Here is a 24,141-nt window from a genome sequence, read left to right on the forward strand (position 1 = left end):
TGCCTTAGAGTCGGGTCAGAAATCCAAATCGCCAAAAATACAAATGCAGTTTATATAAGACAATCATCATTCTCAATAAATTGCCAAGTCAAGGCCATATCATATGCATCATAATTGATAAATAACTAAATGCCAAATTATGGAAAACCATGCTTGTACCACTTTTTAATCAATAGTTTTGATAGAGCATAATTCCTCAGCTTAATTTTGCAGTGTCTCCAGGTAAAAGTAGAATAACTGCTTCATTCCCTTTCTCTTCTTTTCTTTGTCCCCAGGAGCATGAGCAACTCACCTATTCTTCCACGAGGTCCAAGGCTCCCAGTGTCATCGTCACGGGTCTCAAGCCAGCCACCAAGTACATTTTTCATATCCGAGTGAGGACTGCAACAGGATACAGTGGCTACAGTCAGAAGTTTGAATTTGAAACAGGAGATGAAAGTAAGTTGCATACAAAAGTGTAAAGTAAGTTGTTCATTTAAGTGTGGTTTCAGTCTATCCTGATAGCTGAAAATCTAATGTCCCAAATTTTGAATAGTCTCATTAAGCAGAATTCTATTCATGTAAATACTCATAGTCATTTCAGTTAATGTGTTGGGGCTATCGTTAAATATTTCCATGAAATGCCTTGCTCTATCACAATTGTAATGTAGCCCAAATATGTCTTTTTATGCAGAATTCATCACTCAGAACATAACATAGTGAGTCTCAGTGGATGGTGTTTGCCTAACTGTTCGCCAGTCTCGTCAAACATTAGTATCATAACATGATACTAATGAATACTTGGAAGAGAGTAAAGCCATGGGCAAATGATTTTAGCGGTTAGTTCAAAATTCTGCAGGTTTGGCTTGTTCAATTCAGTTCAGTTCAGTCACTCAGTCGTGTCCGACTCTTTGCGACCCCATGGACCGCAGACACTAGGCCTTCCTGTCCATCACCAACTCCCTTATATTAGATCAATAAAAACAGTGGTCAAGAGACAAACTCCACTGAAATGCATTTCAGTTTAAATATAGGTGCATGGGCTTGATTAGAACTCAATTTCATAGCCTCAATATATTAAAAACTAAAATGAGAGATAAGTAAAAGTGTTCCACAGTCATTTAACATGGCATTAAATGTCATGTTCATTCTAAACCCAGATCCACTATTCTTTTTTTTTGTTAATTTTAGAAATCCATCACATTGCTATCTTTGTAAGGATGATATACAAGGTTTTTGCTATTTACTTCAATGGAAAAATATCTAACTATTTAATTACAATAAAAACATATTTCTATCATTGTTAAAATGCCTATATTTGTATAAAAATTCAATAACAGCAATTTTATTATAAAAATTCTTACATAAGAATTATAAAAATTCTATAACAATAATAATAGCTACCATTTATTGAGCCTCTCATAGATGCCAAAAATGATGTGCAGTATTTTACATGTATTATCTTATTTGAACATTTCAACATCGAGTAAGACCAGTATTATTTTCCTAACTTTACTTATGAGAAATCAGAAGCCTAGAGGAATTGAGCAGTTTGCCCAGATTCACATGGCTGATAAGAAAGCTAAGCTAGAATTAGACACGGAAGGATGTCTTCTTCCAAGGCCTGTACTCTTAACTTCTCCAGCATCCTGCCAAGTCCTTTTGTTTGATTATAAGATGCTAATGGTAAGACCACTAATTAGATAACAGTTCCCCCAGTTTATCACTCCTGAAAAGTGAGTACCTTACAAAAATTATCTTTTTAGTTCTGACAAGATTATAACTCATTTTAGAAATTAAAGTAGCTTTATCCAAATCTGATCATCAGTAAGTGGAGGTACAGGATTAAAACCTTAGGTGTGCCTGACAACAGCAGACCGCAAAAGTCATGAATGACTGACTTGTAAATGTCACGAAAGTGACTTTTATTCTACCCTGGAAGAGACATAGTGTTTGAGACGAGTCTGGAAAAATATGTTTGTGTAAACCTGGATTTTGGGTGCACAGAGTGACTCCCAAGTCAGTTTACAGCCTGAAGGAAAATCATTTAAAGGATCATTTTTTATCTAGTTAGCTTTAAATTGTATTTTCAAAGCATGCTGTTTATATCCAGAAGAGAATTTCAGTGAATAATGTCATAGTAGGGTATGGGTAGGTTTACTATAAATTTAGGAATATAATGATATGAATCCCAACTGACAGGATCAGTCTTTTTCTCTATACACTCTCCTAGGGCATCTTTAAATCTTTATCGCTTTTGTTTTCCTTTAGTACTGTCTGAACTATTGTAATGTCAACTTTCTTTTAAGTTCTCTCTTCTGTATTCTGTTTAATTAACTGACTTCATAATGCTTAGAGATGGGGTGTGAAGTGGGGAGGTGAAATTAGTTACTCTCTCATTTGATACAGGTTCACATTTTTTGAAGTAAGTAAAATAAAGTAATTTACAGTATAATCCTCTCTAGCCATATCTATTTTACTTTGTTCAACATTTAGTTTACTAAAAACTGAGACAGCAATATAAAATAAGAAATAATTCCTTTCAAAATCATGATGTTCTGAATTAATTACTTGTGCTCTACAAACACAGTGCAAAAGCTATCACCATGATTCCTCTTGCTATTTTAGACTAGTGGTTGGATTTTTTTCTAGAGTCAGAATATACGAGTGAAAACTGACCAGCATGTTGAAAGAGTACTAATTATGACTGGTGGCACTATAAAAAGAGCCTCCCTGAACTATAGCTATTGGGATCCCCTTTTCCTAAGTCTATAGAGCAACCTCAGTATATATGTTCAGGAAGAGAGAGAGAATTGATTGATAGATCTATGGATAAGTAGATAGGAAGTCAGTCATATTTTGTTACAAAAGGAAAGCCTTTTACGTTTTGATTCTAACATTTGATATGCCTGCCAGTCTCTCTTAGGACTAATTACATATAGCTAAATATTTTAAATAATATTTTCACTAATAGCATTTATTGAATGGCTATTATGTACAGGCCTTTTTATTAGGCACTGTAATTGACCCCCCCCCCACCATCTTTTTGGAATAGATTTAACAAATTAGAATAAAATACAGAATTGGTAGTAAGAAATAATAACATGAATATTCCATGTGGATCTTTTTGAAAGATGCGTGAAGGATAGATAGGTGTTAGTTACAAGCTCTCTAATATAAGAATTTTCTCAAAGTTAATATAAAATCCATATTATGCTCCAAAGTATCAAACACACACATGCACACACATGTACACTATTCAAGTACAGGCCTTTTTGGCTTCTATGGATGAAACAACAGAAAATTTTATCTGCCTCATATTTGTTTTTAGTTCTGAGCTTATTTTCTGGAGAAAAATGTGCTTCTTTCAAAAAAGAAAATAGGAGAATTAAAATGGAAAATTATTTTAGTTCAGTTCAGTTCAGTTCAGTCGCTCAGTCGTGTCCGACTCTTTGCAACCCCATGAACCACAGCACGCCAGGCCTCCCTGTCCATCACCAACTCCCAGAGTCCACCCAAACCCATGTCCATTGAGTTGGTGATGCCATCCAACCATCTCATCCTCTGTTGTACCCTTCTCCTCCTGCCTTCAATCTTTCCCAGCATCAGGGTCTTTTCCAATGAGTCAGCTCTTCACACCAGGTGGCCAAAGTACTGGAGTTTAAGCTTCAGCATCAGTCCTTCCAATGAACACCCAGGACTGATTTCCTTTAGGATGGACCGGTTGGATCTCCTTGCCGTCCAAGGGACTCTCAAGAGTCTTCTCCAACACCACAGTTCAAAGGCATCAATTCTTCTGTGCTCAGCTTTCTTTATAGTACAACTCTCACATCCATACACGACTACTGGAAAAACCATAGCCTTGACCAGACGGACCTTTGTTGGCAAAGTAATGTCTCTGCTTTTTAATATGCTGTCTAGGTTGGTCATCACTTTCCTTCCAAGGAGTAAGCGTCTTTTCATTTCCTGGCTGCAGTCACCATCTGCAGTGATTTTGGAGCCCAGAAAAATAAAGTCAGCCACTGTTTCCACTGTTTCCAGATCTATTTGCCATGAAGTGATGGGACCAGATGCCATGATCTTAGTTTTCTGAAGGTTGAGCTTTACATAGCCAATAATATTATCCATATTCTTACAAACTGCTTGAAAAACCATATTTGATTCAATATTAACAAAATCTGTGAAAATCATACCTACATTGTTAAAAATAAATAATTTAATGATAAGGAAATAAAACATTTGTTTTTATTTAAAACACCACCAATACTTATCTGATATTCAAATGTATTTTACAGAAACAAAACATACTTTTTTAGGTTCATTTTTGAAACCAAAATAAGATATATCCTGCTATATTGCAGTCAGATTAAACACTTTACTTATATACTATAAGAGAGTTTGTGAAGCCATCAAAAGGTAGGAGAATCCATAGCTTTGAGCCAATTTTTGAAAGAAAACTGGGACTTTACATGTAATTTACCTCTTTCATTGCCTTAAAGGTTATTCAGATGATCCAGGAGACTTAATACACAGTCAGCATATAAACAACTCAGTTCTTTTCCCCTAAAAGATTAATTATACATTAAATTTTAACAAAATGTAAATTTAGGTTTTCCACTGGAAGCTACCTGAAGCACTTTTATAGCACAAAAGCCATATCTGTCAATATTTTACACTATTATTTACCAAAAGTAGTAACGATAGACTAGATTTATATCACTTAAATAACCACATAAAAATCATTATGATCAGCATTAACTAACCAAATTATAAATTACTGAATCATGGTGTTTCAAATTAGAACCTTCCGTCTTACACGTTTATACAAAATGTGTTACAATGATACAAATGAATAAATTTAATAGCTTAGTTATTTTGAAAACATCCATAAAATTTAGCTATTTTTAGTATGTTTTCATATTTAAGCAATTTGATTGGCTTTAACAATTTATGGATGGGAAATGATCCCGAAAATTAAGGTGCAAGATTGTGTTTCTAATTTCTTCCTTAATCTATTTTTCATGCCCTCATTTGACTAATTTTTCTGTACTCAACTTTCTATACACTTAAAAACTACAAATCATTAGATGTTTTCTACTGAGCAATATGTGAATTTCTCAACAATATTCAAGTCTTCTTCTCAGTCTTCTCATCTAATCCAAATTGACATCATTTCTGTCCTATCTCCCTCTAGTTCACATACACCCTGGGAAAATATATAAATGCTTCATACATGAAATTTTCTGACTGTTCATCATATCTAAGCTGCATCTGTGAGTTCCAACTGAGATATTCAGAAACCTATCACATTCAAAATGGTCAGTCTGCTCACATGCTACCCCGCCTAAAGTGTTTTTGATCAGTCCGGTGAGAAATAATCACTCTTTCCTCAGACTTTCTATGATATTTTATTGTGTCAGGGCTTAATTCTTCACTAAGTTGTTAGCTCCTTGAGGTCAAGAACTGTAACCTGTGTATCTTTGCATCTCATAAAATGTCTTATGCATAATTTTGAATATACATTTAATTAAATATAAGAAGAATGTATGATTTCAAAATACGGAAGAATAGCATGTTGCCTGCCAGTCAAAAAGAAAAGAATCAAATATTTTTCTTTGCCACAGGTAAGCAATGCTGCTTGCTATATTTTGGATAATAAGCTGTAACTGATTTGAATGGTGTAGAAATATGATGTATGCCTTTTTAGTTACAAATTAATTGTTAGTTCTAAAGTTTGGAGGCATTTGAAGTAGAGTAAAATGACTTTTTTTGTTCTTAAATAGATTTTCCTCCTTAAACACCTTTAAAAAAAATCTCTATTATGTTTTATCCAGTCTATTTGTTGAAACCCAATCTGGACTCCTTTAATTACCAAGGATGAAATTAGCTATATCATTATTAACAGGCGCTAGAAATTTGGGGATGATTATTAATGGTGAAGCATGAAGCAGAAAGAGGACCAGCTGACCCTGGTGGAGTAATAAAAAGTTAATTAATCAGGCAGGAGGCAGATTTCATATTTATGAGTCTGCTCAGAGGAGGATGAATTCCAGTATATGAGACTTTAATTTGAAATAACTTTCAATCAATAGCACACTTTCAATGTTGGCAGCCATACCTATCATTTAAATGCAAACATCAGTAGGAAAGGAAAATTTTCTAGCAGTTAGGTTGTCTGAATATACATTGTCCTACCTTATGATACAATGAAGACCTCTCCTAAGACTTTTTGCTGAAGCTAGCTAGATGCTTTTTCAGCATGTCATAAAAGAAATCCATACTTTGGTGATAGAAGTTTAAGGTAACTTCTAACGTTTATATTTTATAACAACGGATCATATTTATTGACTTATAATTAGGCTTCAAATACTATTTAATTATTTATGGCTACTAATATACTTAGAACCTTTGAAGGGGGTGCTATTATCAGGCCTATTCTATGGATTGGAAAACTGAAATATAAAGTTTAGTAACTTACCAGGTCCCCACAACTAGTAAGTTTTGAAATGGGGATATTACGGCATCAGGTCACTTTCATGCTCAGAATTTGGACTGAGTTCCCTTTCTACCCATTCAGTGTTTTTACTTTTCTTATTCAGGTTGGTCACTACTTCTAATTTTCTACATGATTATATTTTATTCTTACCTCCAATTTTCCACCCTCCTTTAACTAATGATATTCCTCCTTAAAATAATATGTGATTGATTTTCAGAAGACTGTAATTATTGACAAATCTTTATGCATTAACTTCAAAGGGTTATGTGTGTTTTAAAATAGATTTATTGATTAATGCACAGTCAGTTCAGTTCAGTCACTCAGTCATGACCAACTCTTTGCAACCCCATGAACCACAGCATGCCAGGCCTCCCTGTCCATCACCAACTCCTGGAGTCCACCCAAACCCATGTCCACCGAGTCGGTGATGCCATCCAACCATCTCATCCTCTGTCATCCCCTTCTCCTCCTGCCCTCAATCTTTCCTAGCATGAGGGTCTTTTCCAGTGAGTCAGCTCTTCTCAATCAGGTGGCCAAAGTATTGGAGTTTCAGCTTCAACATCAGTCCTTCCAATGAACACCCAGGACTGATCTCCTTTAGGATGGACCGGTTGGATCTCCTTGCCGTCCAAAGGACTCTAAAGAGTCTTCTTCAACACCACAGTTCAAAAGCATCAATTCTTTGGCACTCAGCTTTCTTTATAGTCCAACTCTCACATCCATACACGACTACTGGAAAACCCATAGCCTTTACTAGACGGACTTTTGTTGGCAAAGTAATGTCTCTGCTTTTTAATATGCTATCTAGCTTGGTCATAACTTTCCTTCCAAGGAGTAAGCGTCTTTTCATTTCCTGGCTGCAGTCACCATCTGCAGTGATTTTGGAGCCCAGAAAAATAAAGTCAGCCACTGTTTCCACTGTTTCCAGATCTATTTGCCATGAAATGATGGGACCAGATGCCATGATCTTTGTTTTCTGAATGTTGAGTTTTAAGCCAACTTTTTCACTCTCCTCTTTCACTTTCATAAAGAGGCTCTTTAGCTGTTCTTCACTTTTTGCCCTAAGGGTGGTGTCATCTGCATATCTGAGGTTATTGATATTTCTCCTGGCAATCTTGATTCCAGCTTGTGCTTCATCCAGCCCAGCATTTCTCATGATGTACTCTGCATATAAGTTAAATAAGCAGGGTGACAATATACAGCCTTGACGTACTCCTTTTCCTATTTGGAACCAGTCTGTTTGTCAATGTTCAGTTCTAACTGTTGCTTCCTGACCTGCATACAGATTTCTCCAGAGGCAGGTCAGGTGGTCGGGTATTCCCATCTCTTTCAGAATTTTCCAGTTTATGGTGATCCATACATGGTAGACCTAATGTGGCACTATAGAGGGTCAAAATGATGCAGTCAGTTTGATTACCTTATATGTGCAGAGACTTGTTGAAGAGTAACTATTTTCATAGAAAATAGAAGTCTCTTTTTAAGAAGCCTGCATTGACAAAAGAGATATTTTGTTTCAGATTTGCATGGATCCAATAAAGATTTTAAATGATGAGAACCTGGCTTATGTACTGTAAGACAGATTGAAAGCCTTAATATGAAAAATATTAAAGATTATAACTTTGCTAAATGGGCTGGAAAGAAAATCATTAACTATTAACAGGTACTTAGAAGTTGTAAAATGTGTATATCAATGTGCAGTGTTACAATTTGGATCAAATCTAAAGGGGAATGAACAATCAGCAATGGATCTATTTCTTAGAATATAGTTTTAAAGGCAATAACCTATAGCAACATAAACAAAAGTATGATTTCTCTGGGATATAAGTTGTCATTCCTTGACCAGAATTTTTTTTTAAATCAAGAGCCATTTCCTATTCATTTTTGTACCTTATGTATTGCTTTGCATGTGCCTGGAAATACAAAAAAGAAAGATAAAGATAAATAATATACATTCTCTGTCTTCAAGAAGCTCACAACTAACCTCACTAGAAGCTCTCATAACAGAGTTCTTTATTTATGTCATTCCTAAAGTCTAATTTTAATTTGACTTGATTTGAGATAAGATAGATTTTTTTCTATCAGCCATCATATAAATTGCCTGAATTTTTCTGTCAAGCTATTCAACTTTACAACCTTGAATTCTTTAACAGAGCAAAAAGCGTTCTTAAGACAGTTCAAATTGCTCTAAATTTAGTGAAAAATACATTCCTCATGTAATACTTGAAGATTTATTAGAGTCATTCTTTCAGCTACACAAATCAGCTTTATTGACTTATGTTGTGAAGTGACTTTTTTTTTAATGTCATCTTTTAGTTGTTGCAAAAGCATCAAGGGCAAAGTGAAGAAAACCTAATCTCTTAATATAACCATATGGAACCTATCGAGAACTACCGGTATGATTCTTAATTATGGTTGACCTCTCACCCTCCTCTGGTGCATTATCATGTACTATTCTCAAGGCAGGGGTGAATTGTGATGTCCAGTTATTGCTTCTATAATGCATTTAGGGTAATTCCGGCTAGTGTAGGGTGATGTCCAATGGCAATACATACATGTGGTTCTTACATCAAAGATAGAAACATATGATGTTGGGATCAAAGTGTCCTTTAGAAGCCATGGACTGCAAGGGTGATACAGCCTGGAGCCTTGGTTCTTGTCATAACTCTATTTCCTATTTCTCAATTGAATTCTATCCACCTGGTAATCTGTCATGTTCAGAGCCAAAAAAAAAAGTGAGTTGAATGAAAGAGTTGTCAAAATGTCCAAGTCAGGTGAAAAGTACTTTATGCAAAATATATAAATAATAAACATTATCTGCCAGTGTCAAAACATAAAGATATACATAGTTTGAATTTTATTTGCCACAGTACCAATATGCAGTAAAAATTTTTTAAATAATCTAATGCAACATCTTTTAACTGTATATTAACCCAACATAAGGCATTTATCTGTTTTTGCCTTTATCTTGTGGTGAAGTCACAATACTGAATGGACAGATATTTATAAAATAAACCCAGCCAGCTCTACCACGGCCAGTGTGAAGAATTAAGAAGCAGCTTAAGAGTTAAGTATTTGTGTTACACGTGACTTTTTCAAGGGAAGCAGTAGTTCAGTGAATTTAAACTGAGTAACAGGAATTCTTGGCAAAATAACAGGAGCCATTTAAAAGATTTAGCTGTGTTTACACAAGCCTGAGCAAGATATGTGTGAGTGTGTTACTGACTAGGCCACAGGCAAAGGAGCAAAGCGGAGCAAACTTGCCACCAGATATAGAAGAGCGGATCCACAACAAACTGAATTCCATGTTCTCTTAAGTGTTGGAACACTGAGCCTCCTTTGAAAATGCTTTTGCACTATAAGTATTTTTAAATTAAAAAATAAATAATTAATTAATTAAACAGTTATTTTATATGTGCTGTATGCAAAACAGGAAAGCAGAGTGAATGATTTTTTTTCAACAATAAGTTTCAACTTTTCTGTAAACAATAAACATTGTAATGTAACTTACTGAAGTTAGCATACACATGTATATATTTTTATATATGTGTATGTGTGCATGCATGCTAAGTCATTCAGTTGTGTCCACCTCTTTGTGACCCCATGGACTGTAGCCCACCAGGCTCCTCTGTCCATGAGATTCTCCAGGCAAGAATACTGGAGTGGGTTGCCATGCCCTCCTCCAGGAGATCTTCCCAACCCAGGGATCAAACCCAATTCTCCTGCATTACAGGTGGATTCTTTACTGTCAAAGCCACCAGAGAAGTCTAAGAATGGAGTGGGTAGCCTATCCCTTCTCAAGGAGATGTTCCCAACCCAGGAATCAAATTGAGGTCTCCTGCGTTGCAGGCAGATTCTTTACCAGCAGAGCTACCAGGGAAGTCCCATATATGTGTATCAGTTCAGTTGTTAAGTCGTGTCTGACTCTTTGTGACTTCATGGACTGCACATGCCAGGCTTCCTTGTCCATCACCAACTCCCGGAGCTTGCTCAAACTCACATCCATTGAGTCGGTGATGCCATCCATCTCATCCTCTTGTTGTCCCCTTCTCCTCCTGCCTTCAATCTTTCCCAGCATCAGGTGCTTTTCTAATGAGTCAGTTCTTCACATCAGATGGCCAAAGTATTGGAGTTTCAGCTTCAGCACCAGTCCTTCTAATGAATATTCAAGGCTAATTTATTTTAAGATTGACTGGTTTGATCTCCTAGCAGCCCCATATATACATACATAATATATTCATATATGATATACATATGTCCTACATTTATACACCCTTCCTATCCTCATTCTGAGATGAAGGAATAATATTGGCAATGTTTCCAATGTTGTTGCATGAGTTTTTATCCTTGGAAGTAAAAGAGTTTATTTCTAACTTTGATACAAAGTTTGTTCCTAAATTTGACATAATGAGAAGGAAAGTAAAGGGCACTTAAAAGGAAGCAGCAAACGCTAAAGCATGCATAAGAATGTTCAGTTGTTCAATTTATTTCTTCATTCCTTCACTCAATCAAAAAATATTAATAAGGGCCAGATATAGAGGCAAGCACTGGGGATTCAAAGATGAGAAGAATAAACTTGTTCCTGGCTTTCACAAAAGCTAATTGAGAGGTTCAGAAAATTACACAAGGTTACAATACAGGGTTACATGTGACGCTTCATGGAGCACACAGAGAAAAACCCAAATATGTCAAGGAAAGTTTCCAAAATAAAAAAACAATGCCTTGAAGGAGACTTTAAAGTTAAATAAAACTTCACTGTGGAAATTATGGGGATGGAGGGTGGGATGAGAGGGTTGGGGAATCTCTCGTGTGTGCAGGTAGAGATGAAATTGTATCAGACTTTCTAGCAACAGAAAAAAAAAAATTCAATATGCTTAGGACTGTGGTCCTCAAAGTGTGAATGCTGCACCAGAAACATCCAACAGCACCTGGGAACATGTTAAAAATTCTGCTTTTCAGACCCTAACTCACACCTAGTGAATCCGAAACTCTGGGGCCTGGGGTTCAACTGCGCATTCTGTTTTAACGAGCCCTCCAAATAATTCCAATGCATGCTTTACTTAGAAAACCAGCAACTTCACCAGAGGGTGAAAAGGATAGGGGTAAGGAATGACAGGCTGATGATCTTGGTATAGGAAATACAGGATAAGCGGCCGGGTTCATAGGCAGGGGCCATATCATGGCATCTGTTTATTATCTTACCACTGAAGCTAAAACCTTCTTGAGTTTTTATTTTTCTTCCAGTTATCTGTTGTTTTGGAGACAGAGAAGCCTGTCTGAGCAAGCTTTCCATAACTGACTTTTCTGAAACCATTGCTAATACATCTAATTACTTTATCACCTTTACTTCATCCACCCTAAAAATAAATCCTTCCAAATATATTTTCATTTTCATAACTATAGCTGTCATAACTTCCAAATTCCCTAGAGACGATTTTAGCCTTAAAAATTCACCCTTACAGAATGTGCTGGAACCTTGGGAATCATCCATTTCAATTCTAACACATGCTTGCTATCTGCCAGCATGTGAGTCTGCATATTTCTCCTTGACAGTTCATATTTGGTTTCTGGACTTTCAAGACACAGTGAATTATGACCTGCTCACCAGAGGCTCCTGAGAAAACTGGAGCTGAGCCATCCTATGCCACACCTTCAAATGAAAGTTGGTCAGTTGAAGAAGTCCTGGAAATTAAGTTATCTGGGACACTTCATGAATCTCGATATCATAGAAGTAAAGGTGCTATGTTAGCAAAGCAAAGTTAGACACCAAGATTAATGTGCCACGTGACTGTGTCACCGACTGGCCCCAGGCTAGGTTACTCAGGTGTATGTTCTAATTGATAAAGGGAAATGGTATATTCAGGTAGAAAACACAGAACTTGGTGTCCTGGCTCATGAGGATTCTCCACTATAGACTTTAATTCCTCATCAATTAAATAAAGGTAATGTGCCAAATTATCTTCCCTTGCTATAAAAATGAGAAACTTCCTTGTGAAGTGATTTAGCACTTGGGCCAGACCAGTCTGTATCAGAATCCAAGCTCTGCTACTCTCTAGGAATTAGACCCTGAGGAGGGCAGTTTAGTTTGTTTAAGTTTTAATTTTCTCATCAGGGCACAAAAAATGTATTCATTTGTTTGTACACTGATTCATTCAACAAGTGTCTGTGAGACCCCCTTCTGCATCTTTACTAAGTGCTATTCTACATGCACTTTCCCAGGAGGCACTAGTGGTAAAGAACCCACCTGCTAATGCAGGAGACATAAGAGACGTGGGTTCAATCCCTGGGTTTGGAAGATCCTCTGGAAGAAGGCATGACAACCCACTCCAGTATTCTTGCCTGGAGAATCCCATGGCCAGAGGAGCCTGGAAGGCTGCAGTCCATGAAGTTGTGAAGAGTTGGACACGACTGAAATGATTTGGCACACACACATTCTACGTGCTAGAAATAAAGCAAAACAAAGATTCCTGCTCTTCCATAGCTTATGGAAGGAGAGAAAGAGAGGAGAAAGACAATACACAAGCAGTAAGTATAATATTTAGAATGCCAGGTGATGCAGAGCTAAGGTGTGTTACCTCAATCTCTCCTTTAGGAGAGCACTCAGCTTTTTCTTTCAGCTCTTGGGAGCACTGCTTGCTGAAGACTCAACATCTGAATTCCTTACTGGGTACTGCCTCTGTTCAAAAGAGGTTATATGCCCCAGAGACAGCCCCCTTTCCCCAAGGGCAGCCAGAGTTGAAAACTTGCTTAATGAGGGATACAAAGATTAGTCTCATCACTTCAATTCAGGACAACTCTGAAGGGCCAGTTCAGCTCCAGAACTACCGAAGATTGGCTGAGGTCTTTCTAGCCACCACAGCACAGTTCAGCGACTCCATTTTCCCATTTCTGCTTCTCTCACTCTCCTACATGTCCATGCTGAGGTCACTGTTCAGTAAACCTATAGCATGCAGAGCCCCATAGAAGAGTCTGTGTCCCAGGAAACTCCCATCTAGGAAGGATGATGGGAAGTGCTCTGGAGAAGAGTAAAGCTGAAGCGAGGTTTGGGAGTGACTCCCTCCTGTTGTGGTTATGAAATGTTAACTCTCATTATAACCTTAATTATCACTGAACTTGGCAGCTGACAAAAATGTCATAGAAAAGGGCCTTGCCCTTGGTCATGAAGAAAAGGAACGATGTAAAGGAAAGCATAAAGAACAAGGACATTTTTATGATAGCAACTGATTAGAGCAATTCCATTTGGCAGATAGTTCACAGATACATAGACAACTAAAGAGTAGCAATGAAGAATTTTGGTTAAAAGCTCAAGCTTTGTACTGAATCCTGGATTTAAATCTTTTTTTAAAAACTTTTAATTTTTTTGTTGGGGAGTTTTTGTTGTTGTTGTTGTTGTTTATTCTCTGTTGTGTCTGACTCTTTGCAACCCCATGGACTATAGCCCACAAGGCTCCTCTGTCCATGGGATTCCTTAGGCAAGGATACTGAAGTGGGTTGCCATTTCCTTCTCTAGAGGATCTTCCTGACCCAGGGATCAAACCCACTTTTCCTGCATTGTCAGGTAGATTCTTTACCTTTGAGTCACCAGGAAGCCCCGTATTGGAGTTTAGTTGGTTAACAATGCTGTGATTCAGTTACCTGTATACATGTGTCTATTCTTTTTCAAATTCTTTTCGCATTTAGGTTGTTGCATAATATTGAGCAGGGTTATCTGTCTTATACTACTTCCTAGATATCAGGTTTGAGCAAGTCAGTTAGCCCCTGTGTCTCCGTTCCTGTGTTTGAAAAATGGGGAGAAGAACGCCATCTACTTTCTAGTGTTCTTCTGCACATACAGTATAAAATTCTTAGCAGATTATCCTGCCTCATATGGTTACAGCTCGCTAAGTATTGGTTATTAATACTGACTTTGAAGTGAAGTGTTAGTCCCTCAAGTCACGTCTGACCCTTTGTGACCCCATGGACTGGGGCTCGCCAGGCGCTTCTGTCCATGGGATTTCCTAGGCAAGAATACTGGAGGGGGCTGCCATTTCCTTCTCCAGGGGATCTTCCTGACCCAGGGATTGAACCCTAGTCTCCTGCCTTGTGCGCATACTCTTTACTGTGTGAGCCACTGGGGAAGCTCGATACTGACTTTACTGGCATTAATTTTCAACTCTGACATCCCGTTTCAGCAAATTCAGTACTATACTTAAAAAAACAAAACAAAACTATATTCTTCATTGTCTTCTTGTAGAATGTAGACATTCTACAATAGCAACCAAGTCATTCTCTGATTCTTCCGTCTGACATTTATTTTTCACGCCCCTTTTTAGCTTAGTTTGAGATTAGTTGGCTAGTTTTAGTGTTGATGTTTGCTTAATTTTTACAGGTAACATATAAGGATGAGTGAGATTACCCAAGGTGAGCTGACCTTCCAAGGCTTAAGCATTGAAGATTCAGCCAAGGAAGCCCCACACTTTAACTTGTGAGATACCAGTCCCATTGCAGCAGTATTATCTTGTGGACCCAAAACCACTGTCTCTCCTGTTTCAATGTAATCAAATTATTTATGGGTCAGGCTACCATTCATTTAAATATTTAAATTACAAAAAGTCAAGTGTCAACAGGCAGTGTAGCATAATGGTTAGAAGGTCATACTCAAAAATAGACTGTTTTTATCTAGTTCTGCCATTTCTATCTACATAACCATGGGCAGGTTACTTAAACTCTGAGCCTTAATTTCTCCAACAATAAAGTGAAGCTAAAAATACTACTATATCATATGACTGTTGTGAAAATTAAATGGGTCGGTACCTGTGAAGTGTTTAAAACTGGGAATGGCATATGAAAGCACATTAAAGTGTTTGTTATAGTAATTACTACCCTTCTTTTGAGGGAGACTCCTTCACTGAGTGCAATATAAATTTTTGAGTGAACCTGTGATAGAAAAAGAAAGGAAAAGAATTAAGAAGGAAGAAAAAGAATGTAATTCTGGCAAGAACGCTCACTTACAGTACCCTCTGTGGGATATTTTCAGTTTTCAAGTAGAAATGAAATGATTTATGTACCCATAACCACCTACCCCACTATAAATTTTTTTAAATTAAATAAATAACTAAACAAACGATTTCCTTGCAAAACAATATGCAACGTACAGAAAACCATATGTACCTGTATATTGAAAGCTGTGCTTTTGGCTCAGAATAGGTATTAGTTATGCTGCTGCCGCTGCTGCTAAGTCGCTTCAGTCGTGTCCGACTCTGTGTGACCCCATAGACGGCAGCCCACCAGGCTCCCCCGTCCTTGGGATTCTCCAGGCAAGAACACTGGAGTGGGTTGCCATTTCCTTCTCCAATGCATGAAAGTGAAAAGTGAAAGTGAAGTCGCTCAGTCGTGTCCGACTCTTCTCGACCCCATGGACTGCAGTCTGCCAGGCTCCTCCGTCAATGGGATTCTCCAGGCAAGAGTACTGGAGTGGGGTGCCACTGCCTTCTCCAATTAGTTATGCTATGACTTCTATAAGTAATAAGCATAGAATATCTTATTTGATGAAGGATTTTTACTTTTTCAAATTATGGAATAAATGCTGGTTGAGAATTTTTAACTTTTTATAAAGTCACAGTTTTGCTTACAAAAATGACTAGAAGGAGGCCTACTCCATTCTTTTCCAAATTAACCTAAATTGCCTGGCCAAACAGAGCACCAAGTGGAAACATACCAAGGAGATTTGGGTTATCTAATTGCTGTTAGCACATTCTTCTTTTTTCTGTCATGCTCTGTACTGTAACTCAGAATGCCTTTTGAATCCTTTTCAATTGTTGACAGCTAATTTCTGTCCATTAGAGACCTACTTCTCACTGTTTGTATTTATCCATCTTAGGAGCTGCATCTTTTTATAACCAGCTACCTGTCTTTTTGTCATTTTCTCTTTCTCTTCTTGCTTAACTGTCCACTGGGATGATAGATTTCAAATTATATTAAACATAAACATGTAGTTAAGATATGCAACTAACACCCATGGTCATTTTCTTTTAAATTATGCACCTTAACAATTGCTATTTACTTTTAAGGATTTTAAAAGTATATCTTTTGTAATTAGACTCTATCCTACCTTGAGATTATTAATAGAAGCAGGCAATATAAATTTAATGAGTTTTTGTTAAAAACATACTTTTGCATATGAAACTGTCTCTGTCACCATTTCCCCTAGTGTTCTTACTGCCTAAGATAGAGAAATACTTTACAGAAAATGAAGGTCAAAAGTAAGTAAATAAAAAGTTGATAGGGTAATTCTGTTCTTACCTTAATCAGTGGCATCCAGAGACTGCTAAGGCCTTAGAACTTGTATACATAAGAAGAGAAGGGGCGTCTTACTTGGTCCATATTTGCGAAGATAGTTGAGAGAGTCTTATATGCAACCCTAGCTTAAGACTTCCAGTAGCTTATACTCTGGAAATCAGGGGATTATGACAAGTGAAGAATGTCAATACTCAGTATGGAAAATAAAAGCAATTCGGCAAATCTTCAGAAGAGAAGCAATATAGAAAAAGTCACTGGAAACGACCTAGATTTTACACACCTCCATTGCCGGGGGTAAGGGGTGGTACTTAACACATGAATCAATCCAATAAACATATGGAATTTGGGAATTCTTCTCACGGGTTTTAAAGGAGGATAGAAGTGACCTCTATTGCACTTTTTGCTAATTATCTAGAATTACTTAAAATATTGTTTAACAGAATGCACCCAGACATATAAATAAAATCATTAATATCATTCATTAGACTTAAGAAAGAATTACAGTTAAAGTTACATTTCATTTTTAGGAATAAAGCTGAATGCTTGCAGCTGTAAATAGCATAACTTTTCCCACATGTATACTAACATATCTAAATTGTCCTTAATTTTTATAAGAATGCTTTCTCAGAAAGTTTGATTAACTAAACAGAGGACTGCTGTTTTTTTGCTTGCATTTCTCTCCCCCCTAAAAACTATTCAAGGCAGTTTAAAACACATATAAAAAATGTTTCATAAATTTGTACTAGAAGTAAAAGATTAGTTCCATAAAAACAAGAAGGAACAAGTCTTGTCTTGATAGTTATTACTAGCAATGTATGTGTGTACCATCTTTACCTCTGAGATTTCTGGCAGCAGCAGAGACTAAAGAGTGGTCACACTCTTAATATTAAGCCCAAATTCTGTAGGAAATATATAAGGAGGGAATTGAGATTAATGGCCTCAAGCAGAGTTTTTCTCACCAAATGCAGGTTTGTTTCATGTGATGTTTTCTGATTACAACTTTTAATAAAAGCAGACCTGACCAAGGTTAAGCACCACTGATTGAAGGTGGCTTTTCCGTTGGTACACCATGGGCTAAGTTAGCGAAAAAGAGATACAAGAATATGCCAGGTAGGACTAGAGTGGAAATGTGGGGAGTAAACCTAGTCTTCAAAAAGGGCTGAAACAAGAAATCAGAAAACTCTTGAAATGAAAGGCAGTCAGTCTTTCTCTTGGTCTACACAGCCACACATCTCTGTTTCTCTCTCTAAACACTAGTTTTACCTGTCTGTGTTCCTTTAGGAAAGGGTATCTATCTGCCCTATGGCTTGCAAATTTACATTTCCCCTTCATATCAATCATGGATTAAAATTGGCAAATGCTGTGAATCCTATCCCAAATTCCTGGAAGAGAGGCCATGAGTGACCCAGTTTGAGTCAGATCTCCATCCCTAATCCAATTCATGTCTGGGAGCCTGAGCCAGAAAGAACAGTCTTCCAAGACCCTACCCTTGGGTAGAGGCAGTTTTCAGAGACAGAACTGAAGAGATATCCTAAGAGATGCTTGAAAAGTGAAAGTGAAAGTCACTCAGTCATGCCCCACTCTTTGCAACCCCATGGACTATACAGTCCATGGAATTCTCCAGGCCAGAGTACTGGAGTGACAGTCTTTCCCTTCTCCAGGGGATCTTCCCAACCCAGAGATTGAACCCAGGTATCCCACATTGCAGACAGATTCTTTAGCAGCTGAGCAACAAGGGAACCCTTACTGAAATTTTAAGGCTAGTCTTTAATGAGTGCTTAGATTCTCTATTCTTGTATTGAGGATGATGGTGCTTTAAAAATAAGATGAAGAAGATGCAGAAATCTTTCCACTATTAAGGCCAAGATATCCAACCAATATTTTTGCTCATGTGAAAATAAAACCTCCCCACATGTGCACTGAAATGGGCGGCAGACAAAGCAAAGACTGTCCTTAGGAAGCGGATTTGGAAGTGCTCCCAGAGTTAAACATTCTGTAGACTGAAAGCCTAGAGTTTCACACCACAGGGTACTGTGGAAAGAAGATGATTCTGGCCTGGAAAACATTCAAAGCAGGTGTTCCAAGTCATCAAAAAGAAGCCCAAGGAGAACTGCTCCCATATATGTTGAGCTGCATAGTTGTTCAGCATGCTTTCTTGAATAAGCCATGGGAAAAGTATGTTGTACAAAATAGAATAGGTGGTCTAGTTTGTAGACTTTTGATCAATTACCTTTTGTCTATCAAAGAAAATGATTTTAGTTTTGATAAAGTTAATGATTATATAATTGTTTATGGCAGTAGTAAATTGGCAGAGTTATTTATGTCCAGAAATCAATTCTAGCTTTTGAAAATGAAACCCAGGTCATCAACATATTGAAATAGATTTATCATTCTGTCTACCAAGATGGCATATATGCAGTTTGTCTACAATCAGTATCGAATTGTGAAGATACTGATTTAAAAGATGAATAAATAAAACACAGTACTGGTTCATATTACATGAGATTGTTCATGGGTATGTCAGAAAACTTTTCCCTTTTTAGTTCACCATTTTTTAATTTTTTAACACTTTTAAAAGCTTTATTTATTTATTTAATTTTTTGGCTGTAGTGGGTCTCCATTGCTGCTCGCGGACTTTCTCTAGCTGTGACGACTCTTCATTGCAGAGGTCTCTCTTGTTGCAGAGCAGGAGCTCTAAAGTGCTTGCTCAGTAGTTGTGGCAGATGGGCTTAGTCCGCCACATGTGAAATCTTCCCAGACCAGGGAGCAAACTCACGTCCCTTGCATTGCAAGCCAGATTCTTAATCACTGGACCACCAGGGAAGCCCTAGTTTACCATTCTTTTAGAGCGTATTTACTGTTGTGTTTTCAGAATCATAATACTCAGCCTCAGTTTTAAGTTAACTTGATTCTCTAGGCAAGGATGTAAAAATTTAGTGAGAGGTCAATATGCAAAGCAAAGAGTCTTATTTTCTTGAAAATAATGGCAGTAAATAGTAGAGTAATACTGTGCTTAGCTTCTTGCTTCCAATACAGAATATTTAACTTGGAAACCTCACTTGTGGTCTCTGGGAAAGCATAACATAAATAATTGAGGGACACTCAGAAAATTGAATCAAGCCATAGTTTTGTAGGACTCTGGCCTTTTTAAAATTAGGGTTGCATGGAAACACTCCTATATGTAAAATAGATAGCCAGTGGGAATTTTCTGTATGACTCGGGGAGCTCAGACTGGTGCCCTGTGACACCCTAGGGGGCGGGATGGGGAGGAGGTGGGAGGGAGGCTCGGAGCGAGGGGACATATGTATACCTATGGCTGATTCATGTTGATGTCTGGCAGAAACAATGCAATACTGTAAAACAGTTATCCTTCAGTTAAAAATAATTTTTTAAAAAATAAATAAAATAAAAAAGGATTGATTCTCCTTAAATCTTTCAGAACCAGTTATCAGTTCAGTTCAGTTCAGTCGCTCAGTAGTGTCTGACTCTTTGCGACCCCATGAATCGCAGCATGCCAGGCCTCCCTGTCCATCACAAACTCCCAGAGTTTACTCAAACTCATGCCCATCGAGTTGGGGATACCATCCAGCCATCTCATCCTCTGTGGTCCCTTTCTCCTCCTGCCCCCAATCCCTCTCAGCATCAGGGTCTTTTCCAACGAGTCAACTCTTCACATGAGGTGGCCAAAGTATTGCAGTTTCAGCTTCAGCATCAGTCCTTCCAATGAACACCCAGGACTGATCTCCTTTAGGATGAACCGGTTGGATCTCAAGAGTCTTCTCCAACACCACAGTTCAAAAGCATCAATTTTTCGGCGCTCAGCTTTCTTCACAGTCCAACTCTCACATCCATACACGACTACTGGAAAAACCATAGCCTTGACCAGACGGACCTTTGTTGGCAAAGTAATGTCTCTGCTTTTTAATATGCTGTCTAGGTTGGTCATAACTTTCCTTCTAAGGAGTAAGCGTCTTTTAATTTCATGGCTGCAATCACCATCTGCAGTGATTTTGGAGCCCCAAAAAATAAAGTCTGACACTGTTTCCACTGTCTCCCCATCTATTTGCCATGAAGTGATGGGACCAGATGCCATGATCTTAGTTTTCTGAATGTTAAGCATAGTGACTGGTTAAGGCTGAGGTAAATGGTTTGGTGTTACTCAGAAAAGGCTTCAAACAATTTCAAGCAATGATCAAAAATTTACCACACAACTTATTCACTTTCAGGGGATAATCAAATGAGTTCTGACATAAAGAGTAGCAGGCTCCTATTAGATGCCTGGGATCTAAATTGCTTAGGACACAGCGCTTGGGTCCATAAACTGAGAAAAATTACAGTCACACCCCAACATTGCTGGTTTCTGTGACTTCAAAAGATACTTCTAATGAAGCCATACAAGGAACAACTGTAGTCTCAAATCTGCTTTATCATTAATGAGAAAATGAAGTAAAAGTCTTCCACAGGAATTTGTTTAGATCCAGATTTGGTGGTAATGAGTTTATAATTAGATGGGTTTAAATGGGCAGATTTTTCCACAATCTGATTTTAATATGCTGTCATGCTCAACTTGCCAGAAATGTCAGTTCATTTGTTTTTATTTTTGGTTTGTTTTTACATCCATGCAATTTTTATTAAGTCAGTGCATAAGATCTATTAAATATATGCTAAATAGGACTGATGTCCCCCTGAATCTAATCTGTCTGTTAAACAAAAAAGGAATCTTCAGACGGAGAATTTTATATTCTTTGTTTAACAGAAAGTTATTTTATAAAAGTAACCCTCCCCCATCCCATTTCACCTTATCTTTCCAATCCTATCCATCTAGTTGTGGGGAAAAACATACTCAGGAGGCTGTATTCAACATCAATTGAAAAAAAAAGTAAATGAAGATAGGAAATATCCAGCTCATGCAACATAATAAGCAATGAGAAATTTTGTCTTGGAAATATAAAAACCTACTTTTCTTGGAACTGTAAAGACCCACTTACTCTCCCTTTCCTGTGTATTAGGATATTGTTGTTAAGTAGTTGCTCAGTCATGTCCAACTCTTTGCAATCCCATGGACTGCAGCCTACCAGGCTCCTCTGTCCATGGGATTTCTCAAGCAAGAATACTGGAGTGGGTGGCCATTTCCTCCTCTGGGAGATTTTCCTGACCCAGGGATCGAACCCGTGTCTCCTGCATTGGCAGGTGGATTCTTTACCACTGAGCCACCAAGAAAGCTCATATTAGGATATGTATGTGGATAAATACAACTAAAGTCTTCCCTCTTTGGTTTATTATATTAAATAGGAGTATCAAATTCAAGTAACAAAACCCTCACTGGCTTAAATGAAAAGTGAAATTCAAGCTGAATCCAGGCTCTCCAACTATGTTCTCAGTACTTCCTCTCTCTCACTTCTGCTTTCTTCTCTGTTGGATTTATCTGCAGGCAGATCCTTCCCAAATATTTGCAAGAGTTTATATCTCCAGTAAGGCAATTTTGATGAAATTCAAATCTCCAGTACCTCTACTTCTGAACCTGAGTGTGAATGGTAACTTGAGAAAAACATAAGCACACTGACTGATGTCAGTTTAAATTTTCATGATCCACCCTTTGCCTCTCTCTTTCCAACCTCCAGTTTCAGCCTCTTGATCTATGTCTCAGACATCCCAAAGTACACCGCAACAACTCTTCAAGATGTTGAGCTATTTTGTGTCTCCAGATTTTTTATGTCATTTCTTCAAATAGAATGTCCCAACATCTATTCATCACCTTGGTGACTGCATATTTAATCATTCCAGTCAGAATCACCTTTATCAATCCTCTTTCACTTCTTCCTGTCAAGGTTATTACTCTCATGCTCTTATCACGTGACCTTCATACATACCTCCATTTTAGCAACAATTTTACTATACCACAATTAAGGCTTACATCTCTAACCCCTTCACTGCAGAGAAACTACTGAGAACAGGAAAATATACTTTAGTGTTTGTTTTTGTTTCCCAAATGCTTATTTCAGTGTTTAGCACATTCTAAATGGTTAGTTTTTTTGTCATTTTTGAATGGATAAATGAGTCAGTGAGTGAGAATTTCCTCAGGAAATCCTATGGAACGTTTTCTAAGTAATCAATGTGTGTTTTTTTCTCAGGATTTTTTCTAAAAAATAGATTCTAAATAAATCTTTTATAAGCCTTGCGAAACTTGTGATCTCTCTACATTTAATTACAAATCTGCTTCCCTCAAATCACACTGACCTTTATATTAAAAAGCTATAACCTCAGATGCATATATATGCCTGTACTGTGCTGTGTTCTGTGCGTAATCGTTCAGTCATGTCTGATTGTTTGTGATCCCATGGACTGTAGCCCACCAGGCTCCTCTGTCCATGGAATTCTCCAGGCAAAAATACTGGAGCGGGTTGCCATTCCCTCCTCCAGGGGATCTTCCCAACCCAGGGATCAAACCCATGTCTCCCACATTGCAGGCAGATTCTTTACTGTCTGAGCCACCAGAGAAGCCCATATATATAAATATACCTGCTGCTGCTGCTGCTCCTAAGTCACTTCAGTCGTGTCTGACTCTGTGTGACCCCATAGACGGCAGCCCAGCAGGCTTTCCCGTCCCTGGGATTCTCCAGGCAAGAACACTGGAGTGGGTTGCCATGTCCTTCTCCAATACATGAAAGTGAAAAGTGAAAGTGAAGTTGCTCAGTCATGTCTGACTCTTAGCAACCCCATGGACTGCAGCCTACCAGGCTTCTCCGTCCACGGGATTTTCCAGGCAAGAGTACCAGAGTGGGGTGCCATTGCCTTCTCCGATATATATACCTACCGTAATGCAAATACCAACTATTATTATTATGATACTTGTTGAACAGTATTTGAACATAATAGAGTCCAAGTCAGTAATCCAGGGAATTTGTGATATTTATAAGGAAATTCTCTTCGACACTTGATGGGTTTTTTTTTTTTTTAATGATAAAATACATATTTTGGGAACATGAGTATTTCAATTGCAAAGAAATGTTATCAAAGACCTATCAGAGCTTCCAATAACTATCTGAAATATAGACAATCAGAAATTAAATTCTTGACATTTAGAATGTTAACAATAGTACCAGGTGTTTAAATGCCTCAATCTCTTTTCACTGTTCTTTGATACTTGTCACATGAAGCCTACTGTAGCAAGGCATGCTGACCATTTATTAATGCAGACAAAAATTCCTTTAAAAAAAAAAAATGACAAAGTGTTTCATCATGCTGCACTACCTGCTTCTGCTTCTGCCTCTCCATCAAGTTGTACCAAACTCACATTTTCCAATTATCCCTGTATCATTTGGTATTTTTATCTGACAAGTAAATTAAGCTCATCCAAAAGAGTGAATCTTGAAATCTTTTGTGTCCCAATG

General features: G+C 37.6%; 1 protein-coding gene across 1 annotated transcript in view; it reads left to right on the forward strand.

Moving 5' to 3' along the window:
* The window catches only part of EPHA6 (EPH receptor A6), a 962,333-nt gene that overhangs the window by 615,782 nt on the left and 322,410 nt on the right, over positions 1–24,141 (forward strand). The window contains exon 7 of the mRNA XM_043449041.1: positions 276–438. Within this exon, the coding sequence (XP_043304976.1) occupies positions 276–438 (163 nt within the window). The remainder of the gene's footprint in view (positions 1–275; positions 439–24,141) is intronic.

Source organism: Cervus canadensis, chromosome 27, assembly GCF_019320065.1.
Source record: "Cervus canadensis isolate Bull #8, Minnesota chromosome 27, ASM1932006v1, whole genome shotgun sequence".
Classification (NCBI taxonomy): Eukaryota; Metazoa; Chordata; class Mammalia; order Artiodactyla; family Cervidae; genus Cervus; species Cervus canadensis.